Below are 24,670 nucleotides of genomic sequence, written 5' to 3' on the forward strand. Positions count from 1 at the left end.
CCTATTGGATAAACAAATGCCAGTATATCAAACCAAACACAGCTTTTCGCTTTAAATTTCCCTACCTTAAAATGCGCATGTGAAAGAAACTAGTGAGGATTTCTGGGACTTGAAAGCAGATAGGTGGGAGGCAAGAACTTTCCATATCATGAAGAGTTTGTTCTGAGGGCAGTGGGAAACCCTAAATAGTTTTGTACAAAGAAGCTATACATTATTCCATTGTTTAGCATATTAAGATATTGAATAAATTAACATTTATGGCATGTCTAATTTAGAATATTTTCAAACTTTTTACATGTGTGAATATATGTATATGAACATCTCTAGGATTATTCTTATTTTAGAGTTGATGTAAAGGAAATGATGCTTCTAGTCTCCTCCCCCCCCTCTTCTGATGCTACTTAAAAAAAAAGAACAGATTTTCAAGGTTTATGATAATCAGGTCTAATTAAAATACAGGCATAATTTTATGAACGATAAAAAAAATGCACATGTGATCTGACATCATAATGAAGACAAAAATGAAAATGTTAAAGATACTCAAAGCAGACAAGACTGATTGTCTAACTGATTTTCTCTAATTTTATTGTGTATAAAAGTACACAACAGCTTGGTTTTAGAAAAGGTATTATCAGTCTAATATGTACTGGGTTTTGTTTTCCAGTGATTGTGTGTGAATGAACTTAATCTCCAAAGACTCTAAAACACAGTAGACATCTTCACAGTAGAATCAGGCTAAGCTTCCTTTCCTTTCCTAGACAGCAGGAAACCTCTCACATGTACACCTGAGATTAAGGCAGCGCTGCAAATCCCAAGGCCTCAGAGCCCAGAGAGGGCCAACCCTAGCCAGGTGATCTCCTACCTAAGAAGCAGCTCCAGTTACTGTCACACAAGAGTTCATAGTTTTTCATGAGTTAGGAAATTTGGATTTGTTTCTACAAGTCTCCCGATTTTTAAACATCTACATTTAGTCCCAAAACTTTGGGCTAGCAGCATGGCTCAAGTAAGTGGTAAAATTCCCAGCAAGTGCAAGTCCCTGAGTTCAAACCTCAGGAACAACAAATAATTCTAGACTTTTAAAATAACTTTTGTTATTCAGCACATCCACAAGCTGGAATTGGCTTTTGGGCCATAATTTTGCAACTGCCTCCTGGTCCCATCAGTTCTTGATTTGGTGACCTGAGGCAAAGTCCTTCAACTGCTTGTATCAGTTTCTTCACCTGACAATAATGTACAGTAATCCCCTCTCACCCATAGGGACCTCCAAGACCCCCCAGTGGAGGCCTGAAATCAGACCCTATATGTTTTGTTCTGTATAACATACCCATGAGAAAGTTTTAGTTTAATAAGATATTAACAGCAAAAACTAATAAGAAAGAGCAATTATAATAATAAACCTCAATGAAAACTATGTGGATAAACTTTCTCCCTCTTGAAAAAGTCAAGACAGTATTTTTGGGCCATGGTTGACGGTGGGTAAATGAGGCAGGATGGATAGATGAGGCAGAGAAGTTATCTTATCTCGACCAATATTTAAAGAGCTAGACTCTGGCACTGGAAAAAGGAAGTAAAGGCTGGAGATCCAGAGCAGCTAGCCCCTCCTATCTCCTTTTACAGGAACAGAGAAACCTGGAGGAGCTTCCTGCTTCTGCTTTCCTTCTCAAGATCTCAATAGGTGTCAAGGATTCTTGGATGGGTAGAGAGTAATGAAAGGGAAATTCGAAAGTACACCTATTGCCTCTGTGTTTTGGGGTGGACCAGGATGACCCCTCCCAGCCATCTCAGCCACCTCGATCTGTTATCTTTGACCTTTGGTATCCCCCAGCTCTCCAGTGTAAGACTAAGAGATGGGGACCGCCATTTTAAGTCTTTGCTCCCATTTCCTGTGTGGGGAACAGGAAATGCTTCTCTCTCTCTCTCTACACCCCTGTACCTTATCTACATTTTATACTATTATACTAAAATAAATCCTTGCTAAAACTTCCACCCTGTGAAACTCCTTGTTGTGAGACCCCTTGTTTTTCATGTTTGTGGATTTCAAGGACCTGTGATTTTTCTAAATTGTGATTTTGGGTAGAAACTGGGAAGCTGTGGGAGTTCCCTCAATAATCTTCTGGTGACAAAACCGTAGAACGTGAAACTGTGGATAAGGGGAGACTACTATATTTAAGGTTAAAAAAAAAAGTATCCTGGGGATTTTAATGTAATGCTTCCACTGAAATCACAGCCATTGTAACAGGACTAACCAACTGCTCCCAATGGCATTCTTGGAGGGGAGGAAACCCTGACGTGCTGAACGGATAGGTTGGGCTGAGCCCACTAACAGTGCAGGGGGCACACACCCAGCAGTCCTGCACTGCCTCAGGAATTACTTAAATTGAGTAAATTTCTGACTCTGCCACAAGTACAGCTTTCCTGGGGATGCTGCTGGTAACCGGTAAATACAGACAAATACAGGTGCTGCATTGCACCTGGTCATTGGGTGTTTTTCAACCATCTCCTAGATATCTGTCACCTTTGACCTTTGCAATTTTAACATAGACAATACTGATGGGATTTTAAAAAATAATTAGACCCTTTAAAAGAGATTGTTTTTCCATCCACAGAGATAAAAGTGGCCCTGCTCACATAATTACTGTCATGAAAAGGATTGTTTCCCCTACATAGAAAAGTAAAAACAATCCAGAGTTGGTCTGAGGCTAAAATTAATTGGATAAAAGTTCTTTCATCAAATGTAGAAATTAGTAAAGCACTAAATCTACCACTGAGCTGTACCTCCAGCCCTAACTCAGTTTCGTAGTACTGCCACATCTGTAGAGTGGAATACCCTATTAACCCATATTTTTATAAGACTAATTGGGCTGGCATGGATGTCGCTGAATCTCTTTTCCCCCCATTAGACTGTTTCTCTTCATGAAGAGATACAGACCTTAAGGGTGTGTAAACCTACGTCTTCAATTACGAGGTATCTTTCTGCATAAGAAGTTTAGGTTATTTTCACACATTATCACCCATCAAAAGGAGCACAGAGTTTTCCCATATAAATAGGAAATTACATTATGAAGAACTGTTTCATTTAATCTTTAGCATTTCCCGATCTTTACTGATTTTTCAGGGATGTTTCTGGAAAAGTGGTTACCATTCTAGTACTTTCAAAATAAGCAGCTCAGGTAGCCCCACCTAGTGGAACTCTAGTGGCAGAAATCACCTTATTTCCTGTACCCTAGACTGAGAGAATGCTGTAATCACCATGCTGTGTTCCTACTGCCAGAGCCTTCTCATCCCAAGGGAAAGGAACTGAAACTTTAACTGGATTCACCATCGTTTTGCTTCCTGTGGTCCCAAGTCTTAGGTTTCAAAATGACTAAGTGAGAGAAAAAGTCACTAACTGAAAATCTAAGCAAAACTGCATGGAAAACTCATACTAAGTGTCTGCATATTTTTTTCTCTGAATATGTGGACTTGATTAGTCAGATCAGATTTTTAGAATCTGCATGTCTGTCCATGCAAATCATTCTGAGGGTAGACATTTCAACTGTAGTTTTTTTTGTTTTGTTTTGTTTTGTTTTGTTTTACAAGCACAAATTTGGTGTGAGGAATTTGAAAGAATCCAAGGCTGGTAACCTGAGTGCAAGGGTGAATGGGTTCTGAGGGCGGTGAGAAGTTTCCAAGGGAATCTTCTGGCTAGATTCTCAAAAACAAACCTTTGCTGAGGAAAACAGCCCAGAGGAAGTGACTTGGATCCCACAAGAGAAAGGCACCAGGTCATGGCCAAGGCCATGGTGTGGTCAGCTGGAGCGGCTCTGGCTAGAGACAACTTGAATCTGGAGCTCTGACTCCTGGAGGTTCCATTCGGTCACCCTGTTGGGTCCCATTTGACCTGCAGTTTCCTCCTCGCCTGGAAGAGCAGGGTGTCCCAGAACTTATTCTTGGAAGAAGGCGTGCTCTCAGCAGCATCAGTTACGTGCAGAAAATCACAGGCTCCTGTGCTGGAAGGATTCCAACCCACCCAGTGCCACCCTCAGCAGAATCCCTGATTATCTTTGAGACATGTTCTGGGAAGGAGGGGATTTTAGTGAACCGGGTGTGACTAGTTACCCATTCTGAACATGTTACAAAATGCAAATGGCACATTTTAGACTAAGGGCACACCCATGCTTCTACCTGAGCCACAGTCTCTTGCTGGGAAACTGGCTCAACTTAAGGAAAGGAAAGCTAGTGAGCTGAGGTGGGCCCAGCTTGGAACAGAGCCCATGTGCCTCATAATGGTCCCTCTTGTTTGTTTTTGTTTTTGTTTTTAATTTTGTTTTGTTTGTGGTACTGGGGTTTGAACTCAGAGCCTTACACTTTCTAGGTAGGTGCTCTACCTCTTGAGCCATCCCACCATCCTTTTATTGTGTTAGGTATTTTTGAGATAGGGTCTCTCAAACTATTTGCCTGGACCTCAAACTGCGATCCTCCTGATCTCTGCCTCCTGAGTAGCTAGGATTACAGGCGTGAACCACGGGTGCCTAGCCAGTCCCTCTAGGTTTGACAGATTATTTCAGCTCATTTAGCTTCAGGGACTACACTGATACCAAGGGTGCAGAGATGAAAGTATTGTCTGTCATCTCAATCATTGTACAGCTTCATTGTGAGACATCAGTGAGGAAAACAGGAGACCAGACAAAACCCAGGTGTTTCTGTAGAGTGATAAGTGTGAAATTCTGAAAATGAGACAGGAGTCAGGCCAGATGAGTTGGAATGGCAAATCCCATACATGGTCAAATGTGATGAGGAACCAAGGGCTGGGGCAGTGGCAGCCCCAGCATGGATGGTGGGATGACTCCTCTTGCAGGCACACCTCTGTGATGTGTCCCTGTCTCTGCCTTCTGCATTCCAGCCACACTGGCCAAGTTCCTCTCCCCTCAGGGCCTCTGTACCAGCCACTCCAAGGAGGCTCGGGACACCCTCCCCTAGATTTCTCCTTATTCAAAGCTCGCTGTGGTTGTCACCTCTTTCCGTGTTCCCAGACCAGCCCGCACAGACCCTCCCCTTCACTTTCTGTCCCATCACCCCCTTTTCCTTTGTTCTAGCTCTTATGCCCAGCTAGCTCAGCTTTCTTGTTTCTTTATTGTCTAGACCACACCTGGGCTCTTGTCTGACTGCTTCTTTGCAAACTACTCAAAGCTTCGACAACACTATCTGATGCTTAGTCCACATCTAGTGAGTGAATTGTTTTAAAATCATGTGATTTATCCTTTGACAGTTAGTACAGGTGAGAAAAGACTCTCATTCTGAACTAATCCTATTTGCTATGAAGCACTTTAGAGCCTTTCAAATTCCATTAGAATAATCAGACAAGAAGGTTAAACTCTTGCTTAGGTGGATAAGTAACTGTTTTTGTGTCTTTCTGCTTACCTAAACTGCATCAAAGCCAGCAGAAGCAACAAAGCAGTGGACCTGGCCGGCGGTGGTAAAGTAGAGGGAGAGAGAGCATTTTTTAGGCATCTGGCTTTTAATTACCACACCATGTCATTCTAAACACTCAGTTCACCTGTTGAATTTGTAAGATGGTAACCCAATGTGCCCACAGTTAATTGATTCCTTATTGTGCTAATTTATTCATAGTTTTGAAAGAATCTCCTATTTGAATAGAATCCAATTCTTATACAGAGCAGTCTGCAAACACAACTATAGAAGCAGCACACACTGAAAAAAATCAAGAATTCTAAAACTAAGTCAAATTTAGGGACCTAACAGGATGGACCGAGAAGGTTTATGGTGTCCAGTGTCAGGACCACAGCTTCCTGTCCCTTCAAGTGCTTTGGGAATTCTTCCCAGTGTTTGACCACATCCTGCAGCCCTGGCAACAGAGCTGAGCCAGGACTGTGGAAGGCAGGACAGAGGATGCTGAGATGCCTTTCGAGGGCCCCTTATGTGTTAGTCAGTTTTCCATTGTTGTGACAAAATACCTGAAACAACAAGGGTTTATTTGGGCTCATGGTTTTAGTCCACGGTCAGCTGGCTCCATTGCTTTAAGGCCTGTGGCAAGGAGAAAGATCATGGTAGAAGGGCATGGCAAAACAAAACCCCTCTCTTCCTGGCAAGCAGAAAAGGGATGGAATAACCTGGAGATGCGTGTGGAGGGAGGCAGAATATATCCTTCAGAGACATGTCTCTAGAGAGTCTCCACCTCACACACCTCCACCATATCCTAAAAGCCTATTCAGATTTTGAGTCCATGAATGGGTTAAACCATTGATTAGTCAGAGCCCTCATGATCTAATTGTCTCTGGAAACGCCTTCACAAACATAGCAAGAGGTGTGTGTTACTAATCTCCTAGGTATCTCTCAATCCAGTTAAGTTGACGGTCAAGATTAACCATCACACCTGGCCTCTGTGCAACAGTCAGTTCTCTCCCATAAGAATAGAAAGGCAGGTTTAAGATGTCCCTCAATTCTAGAATGTGAACCAAACTGTGGACTTAGTGCTTTGCAAGGACATTGAGATCTCACTGATTAGTAACCTTCTAGAAAAATCTTGGCATATGCATGCATTGTACATACGTATGACCCAGACAGAGAAGGCAGCAGGGCAATACTTTCACAAGAGAGACAGCAATGGTGGCGTATAATGATCACTTGACTAACAGTTTGCCTTTGTGTGACAAAAAAAAAAAAAAACTCATAAAAATATCTAGTGTTACATTTTTGTGGAAAAAATACTGGAATGATATCTGTTGACCACATCAGAAATAGATCTTTCATCCCCCAGTTTTTCTTATTAATCATCTCGTTATTGTTTTGCTCAGGAAATGTAACTTAGATGGGTTTTGTGTTACCACCTTTGTTAAAATGCTGCATCCAAATGGAACTACTTTAGTTCCATTATACAGACCACACTGAAGAATCTGCTATTTGGGGTAAGGCTTTCCTCTGAGTAGTATGACCCTGGATTTCTGCCTTGTTCAAAACAGGGAGCCACAAAAGAAAAGGAGGAGAGTGATGTTGACCCCACAGCCACTCAGAGCCCCGGCATGCAGGAATGGCTGGCTCAAGCCCGCACCACGAGGACCATCCAGCGTCAGAGCAGTCTCCAGCAACAAAAAGTAAAGCACTTGCTACTTCCTTTTGTCCCACAATCTGCCAAGGAAAGAAATTGAGGGAAATATTTCAAAAGGACAAGTTGTTTCTTGTCCCTTTACCTTCTCTCTTTGAGTAAAGCAAGACGTAACTGGCCTTTTCAATCTGTTCACGCACAACCCCCGGAATAAATGGTCCTTTTGAAGGCATTCATAAAGGAAGGGTTGTTTGCCTTTATAAAAGTGTAACTCAGCTCTGATCCACCTGAGCACGGGTACTCTACTTTCAGATCTACCCCAATTTGAGTCTGTTTTATTATAATAAAAATCTCAGGATGGCTGCTGAGAATTGGTGGAAGTCTGGATTCCATTTTTTTTCAAAGAAATGCAATTTCGTTTTCACTTTCAAGTAGACATCATCACAAAACAGGATTGTAAATTATTGCCTAGTAAAACAAATGCGTATTGATGAATAATTTCTCTCTGATACATTTACTTTGTGTAAAAGGCATATTAAAATATCTTATCGTGTCAAAGAGCAAAATCATTTACTAGAGTTAATGAAAAAGTAAAACCAAAACTGTGGATAATTCAGTTTATAAGGAAGGAGCAGGGTTACAGAGAGCTGCTGCGTTAAAGAGTCTGTCCTAGTTAACCCAATAATGGCTTCAAAAAAGTGAAAGTGCATTTCAAACCACATGAGGGCGCCATTGCCTAGCAAAATTTTCTTTTCCCTTTGGTTTTTTTTTTTTTTTTTTCCCCCATTTTTTTTTTTAGATATTCTTTATCAAAGCAAAAGAAAGGCCTGAGTGGCTTTTGAGACACATTTGAGAAGTTGCTTAAACCATACCTCTTATGCACTACCAATGTTCCCTGAGAATTTTCTGGACCTAGAGCTGTGATTGGAGACAGTTACCCTGAAGTGACAAGCATGTTTGCATTTGTCCTTTCTCTGGAGCAGGAGCTGGAACAAGAACTGGCAGAACAGAAGAGTCTCCTCCGCTCCCTGGCCAGTCGTGGTGAGGAGATTCTGAGCCAGCACCTGGCTGCAGAGACTTCAGGTGGCCGCGGGTATGTGCTCAGGTTTCCCCGCTTTCTCCTCTCCGTTGTGTTTCCCTGACATTTGAACAATGAACAGCTCACCCCAAATCTGCAAAATGTACTCATTTGCTTTCATTTTAGGATTTCAAAGATAGCTGCATGTCAAACCTGGAGGGTTTTCCCCCCATGGGATGGGCCTCACTAGTAATTAAATGACTACTTGTTTGCTTTCCTTTATGTTTATTCACATTTCCAGAGAAATGTTCATTTTCTAAATCAAATAGGAAATGCATTCACGATGTTTCTAACAGTGATTATATCTAACGAGAACATTTTTCCCTTCAAGAGTTTATCTTCTCTAACATTCTAAAAAATAAATGTATGTGTCTGCTAAAATGCTTGACAATTTTTTCCCCTGAGGCTCTGGGAATTAAATCCAGAGTTTCATACTTTACCAAGTGTTTGACAAGTTGAACTGCACACCCCCAGCCCTTTAGTTTTCATTTTCTCTCTCTCTTTTTTTTTTTTTTTTTTTTTTTTTTTGGTATTGAGGCTTGAACTCAGGGCCTTAACCTTGAGCCACTCTACCAGCCCTATTTTTGTGAAAGGTTTTTTGAGTTAGGGTCTTGCAAACTTATTTGCACAGGCTGGCTTTGAACTGTGATCCTCCTGATCTCTGCTTCCCAAGTAGCTAGAATTACAGGTGTGAGCTACTGCACCCAGCTTCATTTTCTTTTTGAGATAGGATCTCGCTAACTTTATTGTCCAGGTTGGCCTCAAACTCGACATCCTTCTGCCTCCACTTCCCAAGTAGCTGGGATTACAGCTGTGTATCACCACAGCTGGCTTGACTTTTCTCGATGTGTCTATTTGTGTCATTTCTACATGGAAAGTAGAAAGCCTGAATTCCTGATCTGGAGTAGAGACTTTGAAGGTCTTGCACGCAGAAAAATAAACTGATAAAGGAAAAATACAAAAGTTGGAGAATTTTCAAGTTGAGGATTTTAATGTGAGAGGTAGTTAGGTAAAGGACATAATAGCAGTTGGTGTATCCCTGTAGTGTGAGTCAGGTCTGGATTTTATTCCAGTTCCACAGCTGAATTAGAGTAATAAGCGATGACAGTCATTACAAAAGTATTATAAACATTGTGACTGTCAACTAAGAGGATATATAGATACATGAAAACATTTCCTTGGAAATCTAACACATTTTTTATTTAAGTTTTAATGAGCTTCTGTTTTCATATGTTGCCCAGAGTAGAGATTTGGAAAATAGCTTTGACTTCCTTTCCCTTTACTGAACTCTGCCCCTCTCCAGAGAAATAATGTAAAGGAGGAAATAAGTCAGGAAGATGATTTTTTTCTCTTTGGGTAAAGGAAGATGATTTTTTAAAATATCATGTGTAATGCCAAATAATTGAAAAGGTAGAAATGCTCACTAGTATAAAAAAAAGCTAAAGAAAAAATATATAGTTTTAAAATTATATGATAGTCATAAAGTGTATACATGGTAACTAGTAAAAATGTGAATCAAAGTGAAAGTATAGTGTGTGTGTGTGGAGAAAGACAAAATAATGATGTACAGAATCACACTAACTTCAGAGAAGGAAGATACAGGGATTTAAGATTTTTTTAGAGTTGGGAACAGTGGCTCCTTCCTATAATCCTAGCTACTCAAGGAAATTAGGAGATTAGGAGGATCTCAGTTCAAGGCCAGCAGCCTCGGCAAAAAAAGTGAATGAGATGCCATTTCAACCAGTAGCTGGGTGTTGGTGACACCTGTCACCCCAAGCTATGTAGGAGGCATAGACAGGAAGATCAAGGTCCAGGCCAGCCAGCCAGAAACACGAGACCCTGTCCCAAAAATAAAGCAAAAGGGTGGGGGGGGTGCAGCTCAAGCAATAGAGCACCTACCTGGTAAGAGGAACACCTTGAGTTTAAATCCTATTACTGCCAAAAAAATTTGCAGCTTAGTCAATGCTGACATTGCTGCTGACTTATGACATCACTGCTGATCTCATTTATATATATACATTCATGTCCACGTATATTAAATATTACCCTGCTTTTGTGTTTAAGCCTAAAACTATAAAAATTATGTTAAAACATGAAGGATTTGTAAAAAAAAAAAAAAATCTCTGTTGTCCATCATGCTTTAAAAATACTGATAAGGGATCGTTGCATGTTTATAGTCAGTCAAAGATGAGACTCTCTAGTCTTCCATGTTGATTCAGCTGAGATTCGTCTTTACCCTGGGTTTTCTACCGGTTTCCAGTTCCCCCTAGCTGTCTGTATCTTTCTGTGTATGTATAAATCCTGAACAAGTATATTCACAGTCTTTTGCAGTTTTCTTGCCATAATTTTTCCTTCTCTTGGCCTTCAGTATTGGAAAGAACCTATATGACAGATAAACAACTACAAGTTGCTCTTTCAAATATGAAGACAATTTGGAAAGAAACTTGCAGTGCAGTACTGGCATTCTGTACAAGATTCACTTTAAAGCCTACTTATAAATTCTTTAGTGTTTATACAAAATCCTTAGGAAAAATCATCTTTTAAAGTAGTTGGTTCCAGTTCAACCACTCTTCAAGCCTCTGGGTATGAAGAAAACAACCATGAAAAAAGTTGATAGCTGGAAGACAAAAGAAAAAGTATATTTTTAAAAGAACAAAATAACACTGATAGGGAATTAAAAGCCCTTGTATCCAGCCTTTTATTTAGTAACTGATTTTCCGAGACTATCAAATGTGAATTCGTTTGTGTGTGAAAACCTGCCTGGGAAAGGCATGGCCTGCTTTATATATTCATAAATACCCTGAAAGGGGGATATTACAGCAGACACCAATGAAATTCAGAAGATCATATGGGAATATTATGAATATCTATACTCTAGCAAACTGGAAAATCAAGAAGAAACAGATAAATTTCTTGACACATATGACCCACCAAAATTGAGCCAAGAGGACATAAACAACTTAAATGACCTATAACAAGTAATGAGATTGAGACAGTTATAAAGAACTCCCCCAGCCCCAACAAAAAAAGCTTAGGTCCTGATGGATTTGCTGCTGAATTTTATCAGGCCTTTTAAGAACTACTACCAATGCTCCTCCAACTATCCCATAAAATACATAAGGAAAGAATACTGCCAAACTCATTCTACAAAGTCAGTATTACCCTAATACCAAAGCCAGGTAAAGATGCATCCAAAAAAAAAAAGAAAGTTATAGGTCGATATCCCTGATAAACATAGATGAAAAAATGAAAAAACTTCAATAAAATACTTGCTAAAAGAATAAAACAGCACATTAAAAAGGTCATACACCATAACCAGGGGTGCAGGAATAGTACAACATATTCAAATCAATAAACATAATAGAAAGCTGGGCAACAGTGGCACACACCTGTAATCCTAGCTACTCAGGAGGCAGAGATCAGGAGGATCAAAGTTCAAAGCCAGCCAGAGGAAATAGTTTGCAAGACCTATCTCAAAAAAACCCATCGCAAAAAAAGGGCTAGTGGAGTGGCTCACGGTGCAGGCCCTGAGTTCAAACCCAAGTATTGCAAAAAAAAAAGAAATTAAAGAAACAGTAATACAACACATAAAAAGAGTTAAGTACAAAAGCCACATCATCATCTCAATAGATGCAGAAAGAGCCTTCAAAAAATTCAATATACTTTCATGATAAAATCTCTGAAGAAACTAGGAATAGAAGAAATGTTCCTCAAAATTATAAAGGCTATATATGGCAAACCTCCACCAACATCTTACTAAATGGTGGAAAACTGAATGCATTTCCTCTAAAATCAGGAATGAGACAAAAGTGTCCACTCTTAATCAAAAGCTACTGGAATTCCTACCCAGAAAAACAAGTTGGAAGAAAGAGATAAAAGGAATTCAAGTGGGGAAAGGAAGAAGCCAAATTATCCCTATTTGCAGAAGCTATGAACTTATAAATGAAACACTCTTAAAAACTCCATCAAAAAACTTAGATCTCATAAATGCTCAGCAAAGCAGCAGGATACAAAATGTCAGTACACAAAAATCAGCAACAGCATCAAAAAATTTAAGTGCTTGGGAATAAGTTTAGTGAAAGGAGTGAAAGACCTATGAAATGAAAACCATAGATCACTGAAGAAAGAAATCAAAGAAGATTTTAGAAAATGGAAGGACAGCCTATGCTCGTGGATTGGCAGAATCAATATATGTAAATGGCTATACCACCAAAAGCAATCTATATGTTCAACGCAATCCCCATCAAAATTCCAATGACCTTCTTCCCAGAGATAGAAAAATCAACCCTAAAGTTCATATGAATAGCCAAAGCAATCCTGAGCAAACAACAATGCTATAGGTATCACAATGCCTGAATTTAAACTATACTACAGAGCCATAGCAATAAAAACAGCATGGTACTGGCACAAAAACTGACATGAAGACCAATGGAACAGAATAGAAGACCCAGACACTAACCTGCACAGCTATAGCCATTTGATTTTCAACAAAGGAGCTTTGAAGAAAAGACGGCCTCTTCAACAAACAATGCTGGGAAAACTGTATATCCACCTATAGAAGAGAGAAACTAGATCCCAGTCTCCAACCTTGTAGCAGTATTAGTTCAAAGTGAATCAGGATCTTAATGTAATATCTGAAACTGTGAAACTACTCCAGGAAAGAATAGGGACACACTGGGATATACAGGCATACATAAAAACTTTCTAAATGTAACTCCAGTAGCTCCACAATTAAAAGAAAGGATTGACAAATGGGACTGCATCAAACTAATAAAGATTCTACACAGAAAAGGAATAATCAGTATGAAGAGACAGCCTACAGAATGGGAGAAAAATCTTTGCCAGTGATACATCTAACAAGGAATTAATAATCAGAATATACAGGGAGCTCAAAAAACTAATCCCACAAAGAATCAATGACTGAATAAATGAGCAAATGAATGAACAGACGATTCTCAAAAAAAGCACAAATGGCCAAAAATACATGAAGAGATGCTCAGTGTCCTTGGCCATAAAGGAAATGCAAATCAAAGTGACACTGAGATTTCACCTCACTCCAGTCAGAATGACTGTCACCAATAACACAAACGACAAATGCATGTGAGGATGCAGGGGAAAAGTAACCTTTATACACTGTTGGTGGGAATGTAAATTAGTACAACCATTATGGGTTCCTCAAAAATCTAAAAATAGACCTACCGTAAGCTCCAGTGATACCACTTCTGGGCATGCACCTGAAGGAATTTAAGCCAGGATATAATAGAGCCACTTACACACCATATTTATTGCAGCACTGTTCACAAGGACCAATGCCCTACAAGTGATGGATTAAGAAAATGTGCTGTATACACACAATGGAGTATTATTCCATCATAAAGAATAAAATTATGTCGTTTGCAGGTAAATGGATGGAACTGGAGCTCTTCATGTTAAATGAAGTAAGCCAGGCTCAGGACAAGCTCATATGTTTTCACTCATATGTGGAAGCTAGTGCTATAACACATGATAACATGTATAATTACATGTATGTAATATCTGCAGAGAGAAAGAGAGAGAGAGGGAGGGAGAGCATGACTGTGTTAATGGGTCTGTAGGGAGAATATTGACACATTGCATCTCTGTATGAAGACAGTACACTGTAAGCTATTAAACAATGGGGAGTTACAATAGAGAAATTGTAACTATCAGGTTGTTACTTTGATTAAAGCAGGATATATATGTGTCTGATATACCAAGGCCAAACCCTCTTGAACAGTCAAAATACATTTAAAAAAAAGAAGGCTAGAAAGGTCAAATAGTTCCTGTCCAGGGGTAGGTACCAGCCCAGGGGGGAGAGGAGGGTCAACAGAGGGTGAAGGAGGGAATATGGTGGGTAAATTTCATATTCATGTATGAAAATAGAGCAGTGAAACCTGCTGAAGTTGTGGTAAGAAGGGGGTGGGGGAGTAAGGGAGAATGATGGGGGTGTGAATCTAATTAAGATGTATTGTAAGTGCATATATAAATGTCATGTTGTATCACTCTGTACCTGAGAATTAAAAAATGAAGAAGCACCTATGTGAGGTACAGGAGGCTGATGGAGGGCTCCTTCTGAGACTACCAGGGAAAATCAGTTGGAAATTCATTGCTACAAATATGAAAGGAAGCATAATATTTTTCCATGAGGAATGAAGGGCTGTTTTCTAATTTAAAATTAATTTGCTGCTGTTTGTTTATATATGTTTGTCAATGACTAAAGATAAGAATATAAATATTAAAAATTTCCCTGATTTTGTAATAAAATTTTATGCAAACATAAATGAGTTAAAAGGGATACACTACAGTCCACCACCAGAAAGTTAAGTACATCAAAGAAATTTAACTTCAAAGGAACTCTTTTCTTTTTAATTTAAAAATGTTTAACAAAACAAACAAAAAATCCAGAGACTATCATTTTAAAAAATGAAAAAAGACACTCAATGATAGGTATCAGTTCTGCTTTGGCTTTTTTTTTTAATTCAGTATTATCTTTTTGATCAATCCCTGTCAGTACATACAGATAAAGTTCTTCCTTTTAACTGCTTAATAGTATTTTCTCTTGTGAACATGATCCTTTATTACCCTCTTTCTTGAAAGACATTTTACTGTTTCCTCTCTCTCTTCCTTGCTTCCATCTTTCCTTTTTTTGCTGTTCCTAACAGTGTTGAAAGTAACTTGCCTGTAACAGATGGAGAGATATCTTTGAGTTATGTCCTAGAAGTAGAATCCTTGCCTCATAGGCTTATAGAATTTTCTAGGCTTCCTTCAAGAGGCTTTACTTAAAGACACTATTATATTTGTGTCTTCTGAGAAGAATTGCCTTTGGGATAGATGGTGTTATCCTGAAATGAACTTGTTTTTATCTACATGAGCAAAAGGCCTAGTGTCAAACTGTTAATTAGAATCTAATTCGTTTTTCAGATGACATGGTTCTAGTTAGCACCTCAAAACTCTGGACATATTCACAGCTACTGGAACTTAGGCTGCCAAGGTCATTACTGTTACCTGTTACCATTATCATTATTCTTGGCCCCATTTATTCAGTGCCTGTTATTGGCCAGATAGTTGTAGGCCTTAATTTAATTTCCATGCTTCTGTAGAATAAATACTATCTTCATTGATCAGGTTAGAAATCTGAAGCTCGCAGAAGTGAAACAAATTGCTCAATGTCACTTACCTGGAGTGCTAGTGCAGGGATTTTGTTTTTTTCTTTTCTGTTCCTGTGTTGGGGCTCCAACCCAGAACCTTGAATGCTAGGCCAGTGCTCTCCTACAGAGCCACCACTGAGCCACACTTAGAGTAGGGGTTCTGATTCCAGTCCGTCCTATCCGGAAGCCACACTGTCCCTCGGGCATGGCACTGTGACTTCCTCTCATGCCCAACATGCTATTCCATGTCCTGAACACTCTTTGGTCTCATAGTTAAAAAAAAAAAAAAAAAAAAAACTCTCAATAAGTAACATTTTCTGGGGTTTGAACTACTTTTTAGGCTGTTTATCAAAGGATTAACTAGTCTGTAATCATAAAATGTATACTTTCTGATTCTAAATGTTACAATTTTTATTTAATGTTTAGCTGTTATCATTTTATTTTACACTACTCTTTATGCTCAGATTTAACTATAATGGGAGGAAGATCTATTTGTTTTACAATCTCAAATTTTCTATTTTAATTTATACTTTTAAGGTATAAACTAATAACTAAAAAAGTCTTCTCATTTCTGAGACCAGGTTTAGCCTCATCACCTTTTTGTACACATTGTAAACTTAGACTATTTATTCTCCTAATAGTGAAAAACCTGCTGTGCTATCCCAGAAGTTGGGGATGGAAGGGGAGACATCATCTGCAGAAGACCAGATGAGAATGAAATGGGAAAGTCTCCATCAAGAATTCAGTACCAAGCAGAAACTGCTACAGAATGTTCTGGAACAGGAACAAGAACAAGTGGTATCAAACGTTTTTTGTTTCTGTATTAACTCATAGAAGAGATTTACAGCTGTTCCTCAGGGAATGTAACTCCAGTAATCTATATTTTCATTGTCAATTCGAAACTGACATGGAACCAGTTATTCATCCTATCATTTTCTTTTGCTTTTATTATTTTTTTGAGACAGGGTCTCAGTCTGACCTTGAATTTATAATCCTTTATCCTTAGTCTCCCCAGTGCTGGGATTATAGACTACAGATGTGCACCAGGCTCTACATTTTTTTGAACAAGCCTATTTCACATTTTCCTACATAATTATATACTTACATGTGAACATTTATTTGATATACAGACATTTTTTCCTCAAAGTTGATCAATCTCTGACTCCTCATTAGCATAAACCATTAAATTTTAATTTATTTTCAACATTTAAAATTATGGACAAAAGGAATTCCACAAATCTGGAACTACATCACCATCTCATCTTACTTTCCATTGCTCCTTCCAGTATTTAAAATTTTCAGAAGATCGTAATGAGAAACACATTGGGACCTCAGAGGAACTAAAAGGAAAGAAAGCCAGTGGTCAGTGAGGGAGGCCACTGACCCATCTGTCAGGCTGGGTCCTGGGACAAATACCATGTGAGGTCGGGCTTGACATCACACACGCCAAATCCAGGGGAGCTGAATGGGCAACAGAAGTTTCCTGGGAAGTGATCACTGTTAATTCACTCTATGCAGAAGTCAGAGAACAACAGGAAGTCAGAGGATTTTGAGAGTTTAGAGGGATGAGTGAGCCAGGAACCCAAACACACCTGGAATGCTATGGCTCAGAGGGATTCTGACATCCAAGCCTAGGCCTGTGTCCTGGTCAGCAGTGTCCATCTGGGCTCATTCCAGGGCAGTGTCTTTTCCATCAGAGTAAATACTAGGATCTTTACTGTTGGTCTGAAGAACCTGCTGTTCTCACTGTTAAGGCCAAGGTTGTCTTAAGAGGGTAAAAGAGGCTGAACAGGAAGTGAAGGAAAACATTTGAGCAGGAAGGGGCTGGAGGAGCTGTCAAAACAGGCACTATACATCACAGAACTGAAAGGAGCAGGACTAACTGAAAGGAGACAGCTAAAGGCCCTAATATGTCCCCTCATTCCAGAGCCAGACAGTTTGATCCTGTTTCACAAAACTACATGGCATACCACACCTTCTGCCCTCTTTCTCTCCTCCTCTGGCACTGGGAAGTTTAGAGCACTCCATTCTTGGAGGCAGTTGTCCAGGAGTCTACCTGACAGTGAGGCCCTCTATCTTGTGCACAGACATCCTGCCTGTGTCTGATTTCACCCTTGCTTAATCTCTGATCAGACGTTTCTCACATGCATAGCTACAGTTCTTGACTTCTGATGTAGATCTCCTGAACGTGACTGTGGCCACCCTTCATGTTATAGTATTTATTTCCCCATTCCTTTTGAATGTAAGCAGTAGATGTAGCTCTGAAACAGAGACTGCATGCTTTCTCACTGTCCAAGTCAGATAAACACAGGACATTTCTGGATTTCATCCTTACTTATTTCATGCCTACTTAGTCTCAACCCAGGATGTCACCATGGTTCACTCAACTCTTAGTACCTGCATGACTTGTCCAGCTCTGCAGACCTGGGCATCTCGTTGCCTGTTCTTAGCTCTTGAGGCTACTTTTCCCTGTCAGCATGCTCCATGCTGGGCTCACTGGCCTCCTGCTGCTGCAGACATTCTCGAGGACACCTGCACTGTTCAAGTCCATGTTCATGTCTATGTCTGTGACTCACGTGCCTTTGAGATAAGAAATGGAAACTCCAAGTGCCCTTTTTATGATATGTTTTGCCTTTGAACACTTCCAAGAATCACAGTCATTTGCGCAAAGTGCCAAGTAGGTGTTTTCCCTCTGTTGGTGTGAAAAAGGGAAAGGAAGGTAAAGAGACGCTTCTTACAAGTCACCATTTCCAAGAGAAAATGGGGAGCTCATCTAATGCACGTTGTCAGTCTGGGCATCACTCTACCTACAGTGCTCAGGTGAGGTTGACTTTCTCCCCACTCTGCAGGCCTATAAACTGAGATTAGGAGAAGTTGAGAAATTTCCCAGGGTCTCGTGATTAAGATAAGGCAGAGCTGGAATTAAGGTGCAGATTTGTCTGATTTCAAAATTCCTCTTTTTTCATACTTGCTAAATGGCAATCTTGTACACTGCATATACTTATTGCTCTCAAGTGTAAAACAGACACAATTTGGGGAACCTAAAGTTAACTAGGTCAAAAGATCAAGGAGCCTCAATCTCTCAGCAATTTTTCTTTCAGTTAGCTAGTGCCTCTAAGCAGAATTCCTTTCACGGCTTCAGAATGTGACATGGCTCCAGCTTCTGGAAACTTCTAACCCAAGGCAGGAAATATTTCATACCTTTCTGAACAAGTAAGCTACCAGAGCAGGCTCTATAAGCAGAAACCCAAAAGAAAAAGGTCAAAAAGCAAAAATATTGCTGAGCTGGGTATAGTGGAACATACCTACAATCCCAGCACATAGGGGACTGAGGCAGAAGAATCATGAGTTCGAGGTTAGCCTACACTACATAGTAAGTTCTAGGCCAGCCTGAGGTACATAGTAAGACCATGTTTCAAAAAAAAATAGTAGAAAGCCACTGTAATAGGTGTGGAATTAAAGGTATCAGTGTTTAAACAGACAGTGAACAGTGGATAGTCCAGTGCAGGAGAGAATGGACCTGACATGACTTGAGACATAAGGTTGAGGTGTCTTGAAAAATCAGAAGATATTGAGTTTGATTGGAGACACCACCAAAGAGTTTGAATGCTAGACAATACCATGTTCCTTAATGGGCAGGCATTCTGTGTGCCTAAAAGAAGTTTGGGAGAAGTGACTAATGAAGGAAAGACATGAGTGTATGTCCAGTATTTAGGATGGAGTATTTCCCTAGAGGTAGAACTAAAGCTGGGAAGACAAGTAGAGTAAAGCTGTGATAAGATTTCCATCAGTGGAAATACCACCATTGGTGACTTTGGTCAGTGGTTCGATGACATGGTCATATTTCTTTATAAGAGGTTTCATAAGAAAAATTTTTCCAGTATCTACTTTGTGTGCACTTCCAAATAAGAAACCTGAGTATGGTACAGATGCTCTTAATTAAGCTACTCCTGTTTGTCTGCAGCTCTACAGCAGACCGAACCGACTGCTGTCTGGTGTACCACTGTATAGAGGGGAAGGACAAACACAAGATAAATCCGCAGTGACGTCATTGCTGGATGGGCTGAACCAGGCCTTCGAGGAAGTTTCAACTCAGGTATGGGTGTCGGTGCTTGTCTTGGTCTTGTCTTGCTGTGGTGGTCCACCTGGTCTCTGTGGAGTTTGTCCACTTCTGCATATGAACACTGAAGCCCAACACTAGTGATGGAGCCCTGAAACAAAAAGCCATTGGCCCCTGGGATCTCTTCCTGGTATTTCTCTTTGATTCCTCAAAACACTCTGATTGATTCTTTATCACTCTTTCTGTGTGTGCTTCTTTTCCAGGGTGGAGGGGTGAAAAGGCAGAATATCCACTTGGAACAGAAGTTATATGATGGGGTGTCAGCCACCTCGACTTGGTTGGATGATGTTGAAGAGCGGTTGTTTGTTGCCACAGCGCTTTTACCAGAAGAAACTGAAACTTGTATCTTCAACCAAGAGGTAGGTCTGGCAATCTCTGTCTGTATGTGAAATATGATAGCACTTGGAATGTTGATATTGGTTAATTAAATTTATATATAAAGAAGGTCAAGAATAAAACACTGGTACTAAAGTACAAGGGTGTCTTTCCAAGTACTGTGGTATAGAACAGAATTGCTTAAATATAAAAAGTTCACAAAGATATTTGTGTTTTTACGCTTTATCTGTGTATATAAGGAGAAAATGGAGAATTTTTGTAGAAGACCCTTGTGTATCACAAATCCTCGTTGTATGAAACACAGGCTTTAAAGAAAAGTAGCGAGCTTCTAAGTAGCACTTTACAAAACTTATTTTTGTCAAGGCGTATGATTACTAGCTGATGATATAAAGTCCTTGAGGAAAATTTCTTCAAGTAAAACTTCCCTAAGATGTATAGAAATATGTGACAAAGGTTCAACTTGCCTTGGTGTCATCAATCCCAAGCAGTGAGATTTTATGAACTTTCTATGAGGAAAGGACTTGATTTGCATATTGGTTCATGGATCTAAACATGGAAGTGAGATTCTTCTTCTGTCAACTCTAGGCTCTTGCCAAAGACATTAAGGAAATGTCTGAAGAAATGGATAAGAACAAGAACTTATTTTCCCGAACTTTCCCTGAGAACGGTGACAATCGGGATGTCATTGAAGATACTCTTGTCTGTCTTCTGGGCAGATTATCCTTGCTAGACTCAGTAGTGAACCAACGATGCCATCAGATGAAGGAAAGACTTCAGCAAATACTAAATTTCCAGGTAAATAAGTGAGGGTCATGGGATTTTTGAATACTCTCAAGGGACAGTCAATAGTAGTCAACAGTAGATCTTAAAAACTTTTTAAAAATGCAAAGGAGGAGTAATTGCATTATAGAAAATCCAGTGGCTTAAACAGAAGATCTAGAAAGCTACAAGTATCATGCTTCTAGAAATGGAAGGCTAAGTTAAAGTAAGGGTGGAATCAAACTTTAAATTCAACCAACAGAAATCAAATTTGTGGGTCATTACGGTTACCAGTTGGTAATAGTGGAGTTTAATGCGTACAGGAAGTACTGGGGTATAAAAAGGAGCCTAGCCTTCAGTGTCCAAGGGTCTCTGCAGCGATAGTAGTCTACTTACATCTACCTTTGTTGAAGCGGGCTGCACTACTTTTCATTCCTGACCCTTCAGATTTATTACCTCTAACTGCCATGTTAGAATTCTGTTGCCAACTAGTGAAATTTTCCTATGACTGTTCACTGAGAAAAATACAAAAGCTCCTGATAAACTTAACATTCAGTTTGCACTCCTAATCAAAAGCACTTTCTGAGAACACTTACATTTTAATTGAATGTTATTTTCAACAAACATGGGAAATTTATTAAATGCATACATATAATTAGTGCCGCAGCTTAATTTAAATTTTTCATATGTGAGAAAAGAAATATATGAAGTGTCAAGTTTCATTGACTGAAAAGCAGGGAATTTTTCTAGTTATACATCTAGAGACTACCACTGCCTTCCAGGGGTCCATAGCCTTAAAACTATATAGTACAATTTTTACATTCATTGGTGTTCCATTTTTTTTATTCACAAAAATTTCATATGAATCATTGTCTTTAATCTTTATGATATCCCTACTAGATAAGAATTGTTCGAATATTAATTTTGCAAAGTTAGAAGAGTGAAAATTAAACATATGGCTTTTGAAATCAACATTCTTATGTCTAAATTCTGAAGGTTTTTTGTTGTTGTTTTGTTTTGAGAAAGGCCTCACTATGTAGCCCAGGCTGGTCTCCAGCTCACAAGAACTGGGATTGCAGGTGTGAACCACCACTCCCAGACTCAAATTACTGCTGTATAATCTATAATCGTAGCAGCTAAATTTCTCTGAGCTGTAGTATTCTCAACTATTAAACCACCTCTATAGTAATTTCCTTATAGTGTGCTAAAAGGATGAAATAAGTTAACATGTGAAACACTCTCAACAGTGTCTGACACGTAGTAAACACCCAGCAAGTTTTGGTATGGTCATTGTTGCTATGAAGTGCAGCATTGTAACAGTTACAGAGGATCCAAAGCCATCAGGTTAAGTTATTTTCCTAGATTATTTAACTACCCACAACCTAGCACGTGATTTGACTCAAAGAGCACTTTTGCATTTTATAGTATTAGAGGGAGGGCAAAGGAGATGAAGACTACCGGACCTACTGAGGGTACTTTCTGAACGCAGAGTCAATAGGAGAGTGTTGATGGTTTGGATGTGGGGAATGAGAGAAAGAGCGACTGCTGAGGAACCCCAGGGACTCTGTCTTGCTTATCAGGAGGGCCGTGACCAGCAGAGAAGGCTTAGGAATAACAATGCCTTTGATCACCTGGCTTGCTCGTGGTACCATTGATTGAGATGTGGGTAGAATTAAGATACACACATGAACTGTCACAGTAGACGCTTGAGGATACAGGTCTGTGGTGTAGGGGAATAGCCTAGACGGGATATTCCTATCTGCCAGTTAGGAAAAAAGGAAAGAGAATTTCCCATGGAGTCAGAAAAGTAGGAATGGATTATCTGGATCTTAAGTTTTGGGTGCAAGATTTGTTTACACGCATGTACGCTCGGCATGTGTAAAATCAGAAAGGCCACTTTAACATATGAACATTGACAGTATACTGAGGTATAACAGAATTTTATATATCAGGCAATCGTGAAGTGGGTTAGCAGTCCAAATGTGGGTATCCCTCAAAGGTGAATTTCCCTTTTTCAAATTGCCTTTACTGTGCTAGTGTCTTTGGTACTTTTAAATTTTTCTAGTAATTATAACCAGTGCCAGTAAAACATAAACTAAACATGAATTCTTTGGAAATTACTTTGTTGAAGCGGACTGTGAGAAAACACATAATCATGAATTCTGTTTAAATCATGCTCTCTGTTTTTCTTCTGCCAACAAGTTTCTGTTTGTTGGTGGCCAGCTCACGAACAAACACTGACAAGTCAAATGTTCGTGTTCCAAGTTAGCTGGAAGAAAGAGCTCCAGTGGAGGGATGGGGGGCATGGATTAAGTTGGTAGAACACTTGCTCACAAGGCCCTAAGTTCATACCTCAGTACCGCCCAAAACAAATAAGGCAAACAAACCAGAGTTCCAATGGTAATGCAATGCAAGATCAAGTCATAAATCATTTTATTTTATACTAAGAATCTGGTATGCTGTTAGTGCTCAATAGTTACTGGAATGGTATGCCTTCATTTTCCATGTAATCTTTGAGTTTTAACTTTTGCCAGAGTGTTACCCAGAAAACTTGTATGGAAGAATTCATAGATGTTATGTATATTATGTTTATTTTATATGTGGATTCACAAGCCAATTGTCAACTATTCTCTATTTTTAATTTTTTACCCATAGACTTAACACCAAATAAATTTCCTAGATATGGAATTGCATATTTTGTTATCTTTTAAAATGGAAAATGAAGGAAAGAATTCTTTAATGAGAGTGAGGCATCTGGGCATGGTGGTGCATACCTTTAATTGCAGCCACTCAGGAAGTAGAGATTAGGAGACAATTGGGTAGGGGGTCAGAAAAAGCTGGCCATGGTTCTACACACTTGTTATCCTAGCTACATGGAAACATGACTAGGAGGATGGTGGTTCAGGCAAAAATGTGAGACCCTTTCTGAAAAATAACTAAAGCAAAAAAGGGCTGGTTATGGCTCAAGTGGTAGAGCACCTGCCTTGCAAGCATGGGTCCCTGAGTTAAAACCCCAGTACCACCACCACTAAAAAAAACCCAAAAAACAAAAGGAATGAGGCAACATAGCTGATTTTAAATCTTGAAACTCTCTACAGATCTGTTCATCAAATGTCTAGAATTCTCCTGCCCCTTTTTACTCTACTAGGAACTCCACTGACTATCAGAAGAAAAAACTGAGGCATTTATTATACCCCTGATATATATAGGTACCTTAATTATCCTGCTGTATCCCAAGTGTAGTGATAATAATTTGTTAAATCCTTTGGATTTTTATTCTTAAAAAAAGTCAGTACTCCTAAGATTATTAGCATCTCTCTCTGTCTTATTTAGTAACTTTTTTTTTAATGATATTTGGGCTTGAACACGGGGCCTTCACTTTAAGCTACTCCACCAACCCTTATTTTTGTGAAGGGTTTTTTGAGATAGGGTCTCTTGGGTCTTTTTGCCCAGGCTGGCTTTGAACCGCGATCCTCCTAATCTCTGCCTCCTGAGTAGCCAGGATGACAGGTGTGAGCCACCAGCATCTGGCTTATTTAATAACTTTTAAATCGTTATCTTCTGGAAAGCCTTTCCCGATAATTAGTATGGCTTCCAGAAACATGAGCTACTTTCAATTATCTTGAGTAGAATATCGCTAGAAGAAAATATATTACTAAAAAGATAAAGATGATGTTTCATCTTTCAAAGTCGCTTTGTTTCTAACCTGTGTTAGGTTATTTATGCTTATCTATTCTTCAGATGAATTGAGCAAGTGTTATAAGTATATGCAGATAACTGTGGACTCCCAGCAGGAGTAGGATCAGAATTTATTGCTTTTGACTATATTCATATGAATTAGAAGCATCTTTCATTTGCTCACGAGTAGATAAATGCATGATAATTCTAAAAGCCACACGACCTCACCTTGAACACCATTGAGTAATACAATCGTTATCAAGACTCATGCAAACCCTGCATTTTTTCAGTGCTGTTATGGTAATTTCCATTTATTGGCTACTGAGCTAGCAGATTGGCTTAGATTTTGGTTAGTAACTATGGCTTTTAGATCTCACATTCAGACTGCATTTTCCTTCCTTCTCTCCCCTCCCCTCTCATTCCATTCCTTCCTTTTCTCTCCCCTTCCCTTCTCTTCTTTTTCCTTATCTTTCTAACTCAGGGCCTTGTGC

General features: G+C 39.4%; 1 protein-coding gene across 19 annotated transcripts in view; it reads left to right on the top strand.

The window, feature by feature from the left end:
• The window catches only part of Syne1 (spectrin repeat containing nuclear envelope protein 1), a 437,993-nt gene that overhangs the window by 306,771 nt on the left and 106,552 nt on the right, over window positions 1-24,670 (top strand). For all 19 annotated transcript variants that reach the window (XM_074072146.1, XM_074072138.1, XM_074072173.1 and 16 more), the window contains 6 exons: window positions 6,960-7,091; window positions 8,026-8,135; window positions 15,928-16,084; window positions 19,251-19,382; window positions 19,610-19,765; window positions 20,328-20,537. In XM_074072146.1, the coding sequence (XP_073928247.1) occupies window positions 6,960-7,091; window positions 8,026-8,135; window positions 15,928-16,084; window positions 19,251-19,382; window positions 19,610-19,765; window positions 20,328-20,537 (897 nt within the window). The remainder of the gene's footprint in view (window positions 1-6,959; window positions 7,092-8,025; window positions 8,136-15,927; window positions 16,085-19,250; window positions 19,383-19,609; window positions 19,766-20,327; window positions 20,538-24,670) is intronic.

Source organism: Castor canadensis, chromosome 1 (assembly GCF_047511655.1).
Source record: "Castor canadensis chromosome 1, mCasCan1.hap1v2, whole genome shotgun sequence".
In the NCBI taxonomy this organism is placed as follows: domain Eukaryota; kingdom Metazoa; phylum Chordata; class Mammalia; order Rodentia; family Castoridae; genus Castor; species Castor canadensis.